Raw genomic sequence first — 5,033 nt, forward strand, 5'->3', positions numbered from 1 at the left:
GAAAAACAGAACAAATGAAGAAATAAAAATTAAAAAGCCCAGGTTTAATTCTCTTTCAAAAGTTTTCTTTCCCAAGCGATTAAACTTATACGATCATCAAAAATGAAAAAAAAATTATATTTGAAATACACTACAAATACAAAAACATAAAGGCAATGAAACAGAAATCTGCTTCACAAAAAAAAAAAAAAATAATATCTAATTGACAGGATTTTTTAACTATACACCAGAATTTAAAAATTTTTCAAATAAATTATGATTAATAAAATAAAGATTATATATATTTGGGTCATTGCCTCAATTTGTCAAACGCAATAGAAAATCTCTGAATAACAATAAATCAATTATCATGCTTCACAAACATCATAATATCAAATTATAATGCAAACTTTAAATATATTTAACAAAATAAATCTCTATGTTTTTGTGGTTCAGAGAATTTTCTGTTTATCCACAGCGCTTCAAGCTACAGTTTTAAATTATCGATAGCTTTGTACTGCCTTCTCTTTTTAGTTTTCAGCACACACGCAACAATCACAATCGCAACAATAACTACTACAACAACTGAGCTTACGGAAGCGATGATTGCCACAAGTGGTTTTTTCGTTGTTTCCTTTGGTTTATCTTCGTTCGGATCAGCTTTCTTCTGCTTCACCAAAATAATATTTCTTGAATGCATTTTTTCTCCATTAATAATTCCACTTGAGTATGATAAGCGACAGATAACAGATGTATAATCATCAACGTCTAATAAAGATTGTTGAATCCTCACTTTCATCTCAGTCTCATTCTTATGCTCGAAAATTGGACAATCTGTGCATATTATTTCTTTTCCTTTCCTTTTTTTGCAAACTTCAAAAGTCAGTTCGCAAGGAATGAAATACGAACCCTGCACGATTGCTTCAATCTCTTTCTCATTTTCATTTTGATTTTGTGCTTCATCCTTTCTGCTTGCTTCATCTTTTTTAAGCGAAACACTCTTCAAAATGGGCGAAAAGAAATACGAATCCATATTATCTATTGCATTTCCGCAGGCTTTAATGGCACTCAGCATTCCAAACGGTTTTCCATCTAATCCATCACTTCCAGGAGCTAAAGATTCCACATAAACACCTCCACCATTGGAAATTCGAATGTTGTGATGTAAGGACGGAAAACTATCCCAACCAGCATCAATTGGATGATTGTTCACAAAGCTGCAGTTTTTCAAAAACAGGTTAGTTGATTCCGAGAGAATAGCACCTTCGCTGATGTCAACAAATGAGCTGTCATTCATATACAAATCATAAGCTACACTCAAACGAACAAGTCCAGAATCCCACGAACAGAAAGGTTTGTCTTCCTCGTATTTTTGTACAAAGCTATCCATTTTTGAAAAGCTGTTGCATCGGTTCTTTTCAGTTGTTTTTCTATTTCTTCCATAAATTAAAAGTTGTTCAATTTCAGCCTGACCATTATTATAATTTATTAGTTTATAAGGAAGTGAATTTCCCTCTCCGCCAAGTATATTTTCTCCTTTCAAGCCAGTGTACCAGGGCCTGAATACAACATCAATCATTTTTAATTCAAACCTTCCAGAAATCACATCCAATACATCCCCTTCAACTGCATCAGGATATTCAATGTCAATGTGCTTGAAAAAAGTCAAATATTGCTTCATACCAAACACAGCAATTGATTTCCCTTTTTTCAAATTTGAACCAATTCTTAGAATGCCTCTATTGTTTTCCTTGATTGAAAACCGCTTCGAAATTGCACCAGATTCATGTTCACATCCGAATGATGGTTCAGAAGCAGATGTAAGTGTTACGAACTCGTCAGTCAAAAACGGCTCATCTACATAAACCCTATCAACGATGTGCATCGTTAAATCACCATTTTGCACTCCATGATGAATACCAGTGTTGAGTCGATCGCACGGCTCTTCTGTTCTTCCACATGAAGCTGCTTTGCTTGATGCTTCTCCTCCAACATAAATGTTTAATGAATGATAAGGCAATCTTTTTTGTTCGTCAATCATTAGATCTACAATTCTCCCTTCTTCACCTTTCCTTTCTTCAAGAAGAAGATAGTTCTCCTTTCCATAATAATCTTTCATTTCAAATTCAAATTTGTCTTCGTCAATCTGATCCCGCCCTTCTGGCAAAGAAATGAAAATATATTCACCTTTGTCAGCGATACAGTTTGTGAATGTCAGTCCATTCAATATAAGTTTCAGTTTCTTAGATGCCTCGTCAGTTGCACGAATGTACATAGCTCCACCTTTTGATTCTTCGTTAAACTTTGAATTTATTTCACCCGCTATTGTTTGTTCACTTTTACACGAACAGTTTACGAATTCCAGACCGTAAAATGAACTAAAATTATCACAATTCCCAAGCTCAAGATATATTGCTCCACCTAATTTATGTCCAACTGTAAAGCAATTCAAAAATGTCGTGCGAGAAAAAGAAGTTGAATGACACCCACTCAAAATTGTAACAACTGATTGAGTCGCGCTTGTGGTTGATATCGAGTCAATGACTGTATCACTCACAACTATTTCCTCTGAATCAACTGCAAGAATTAACGCGCATTTAGATGAGAAATGTTCTAAGACTAAATGATAAATTTTAAGCACTCCAGACTTTGATTCAATCAAAACACAGTTCAGAGCTTGTTTAGAATCCGTTGTTGTGACATTAACTTTTTCAATTTGAATTTCTGCGCCTTTTCCATCGCCTACAAATAGTCCGTTGCCTTGCCCACTTTTTCGTGTTGTATCCACTTTGACTTCAGCTGTGCAAAGTTGTAAATATCCTCCTATCTTGACATTGAATAATCCCTCGCCCTGCTGTACTTTCGTTTCATCCAGAACAGTTTTTATTGAAATTACATGCTGGTCTCTATTTGAAATTTCAACATGTTTCCCTTCAACTGTTATTGGCTTATCGTCATACTCGTTGCATTCTTCTGTCGTATAGACTGTAATAGATCCTCCATCAAGGCAATTTTCAATTGCCTGTCTCATAGTTCTACATGCAATTTTTCCTGCTTTTCCGCATTCAGCTGCATCAATTCCATTTTTTGCATCTACGTTGACTTCCAATGAATCCTCATCAAGCCACTCATCACGAATTACAACAAAACCGTTTTTGTCCATTACAAGCACTCGTTTCTCCTCTGTCATGCTGAATGATGAAGTATCAAAAGGAGTTTTAATCGAATCAGCATTTCCGTCACATTTAATTGTTAAATCATTTCCGCCCGCTTTGGCTTTGTTTTTTCTAAAGAAGCAGTCCCTAAATAAGATTGTATCTCTTTTGACTTCGCCTTCCCCCAAAATAATTTCCACCCCTCCCCCATTTTCCGCTTTGCATTCTTCAAACGATACATTTATGCAGTCAAATTCTGCCATCTGTGTTAAGTCAAACATCAGAAGCCCTCCTCCATCTTCAATCGCCTCGCATTCGTAAAACTCCATATTCTGCAATTTCACTTTCCCATTCATTGCTCCAATCATCACTCCTCCACCTCGTGAAGCTCTTGCAAAACTGACTTTTGTATTCAAAATGTCTAAAACATCTTCCAGATGAAGCATTTCAAAATATAAACACCCTCCATTTGAAGACTTTAGTGACTTAACCGAAGATATCACGCAATTGGAAATAGCAATCGTCACTTTTTTGTCTTCCCCACTTTTTGCTTCAAGAAGCGCTGGTCCTGCTTTTGCCCTTTCAACAGAGCCAAAGTGGCCATCTTTCAGTGTGAACGAAGATGGTAGTTCCAGGGCGCATGCTTTGCTTAGTTTTGCATTATCAATTTGAAGATTCTTCAATTTTTGAACAGAAACTCCTTCGGATATATGAAGAATGACCACGCTAGAAAGATAATAAAAACTAGAACAACCCCAATAAAATCCGTCTATCGACACTCTTCCTTCTGTTATTCTCAAGATCGAAAACAGAGCATATTCATCTGTCCATTTTTGAAAATATATTCCGCAATCCATTATTGTCAAGTCTCCGTCAACGCCCCTTGAAAGAATCATCGCAGATGCCTCTATTGCTTCCTTTGATGGCTGCTCAGTTTTAAACGGGATTAGATTAAACGTCAAATGTTCCAGTGTCAGTGTTTTCTCATTCACCATGTGGAACTTCCCTTTCGCAACAATGCCATCCAATTTAAAATCGAGTGTTTTGTCCGCGCCCTGCTTCGATGCTGCTGCTATCACAAGGTTGAAATCTTTCAAAAACTGAAAACCGTATGGAATTTCAGCGGAATCAACAATTTTGACGGACTTATCTCCAGGACCTTCCCCAAGCAGCTCAATCCCTTTCGCAATTGTTTTGCACGGATCCGCTTCACTTCCACAGTTCTGCTTCGAATCGTCTCCTTTTTCAGAAATAAAAACGGCATCAACAGCTGCCTCAAACCGGCCATCGGCATATGCATTTGACCGATTTTTGTTATTGCGTAGCGGAGCGGGACAACTGGCAAACAGATAGTTCGCGAGAATCAAAATCAAAAACATTTTAATAGAAAGACAATTGGTTGTTGATCAAAATAAAGAAAATAATTATCAAAAGTGTTCTTGTTCAAACAATCTTTTGAAACGCTTCGTTTCGGAAAAATTGGACCATGTTTCAAACTTTTCATTTCTGTGTGTTTGCATGTTTATAATTTGGGAATGAATTTCAGATAGAAAAAACAACTTATTTTCTGCTGTTTGAGTAAGAAGAAAAAGAGAAACATTTTTGTGTCAACGAATGATATTTCATTTTTATTCCGAAATATTTTTCCTTCCACTTTTTATATGTTTCATTAAAAAAATAACAACAAATCATTCATTCAAATAAAATGAATCGAAACAGTTGCTTCAAAACAAAAATTGCAACAAAGCAAGAATCTCAAAAGCAACTTTTTCATTTGATTCTTTCATTTGTGTTTCGCGAGAAGGGATTTTTTGAAAATGAAGATGAAAACAGATGTGGTGCTGTTTTCCCAGCGAAAGAGGGCAACAGAGGCTTTGGAGAGGCGTGAAACTATTCTGA

At 36.0% G+C, this 5,033-nt stretch overlaps 1 protein-coding gene across 1 annotated transcript; it reads right to left on the reverse strand.

The window, feature by feature from the left end:
- Positions 1 to 466: 466 nt before the first annotated feature.
- MONOS_10161 (uncharacterized protein) lies at positions 467 to 4,513 on the reverse strand (the record flags this gene model as incomplete). Its single annotated transcript, XM_067862581.1, has 1 exon — positions 467 to 4,513. One exon carries the CDS (start codon positions 4,511 to 4,513, stop codon positions 467 to 469), a length of 4,047 nt encoding a protein of 1,348 aa, XP_067724743.1.
- Between the last annotated feature and the right edge of the window lie 520 nt (positions 4,514 to 5,033).

The sequence above is a fragment of the Monocercomonoides exilis genome (genome assembly GCF_001643675.1).
Source record: "Monocercomonoides exilis strain PA203 chromosome Unknown scaffold32-1190040, whole genome shotgun sequence".
Taxonomy (NCBI): domain Eukaryota; phylum Preaxostyla; order Oxymonadida; family Polymastigidae; genus Monocercomonoides; species Monocercomonoides exilis.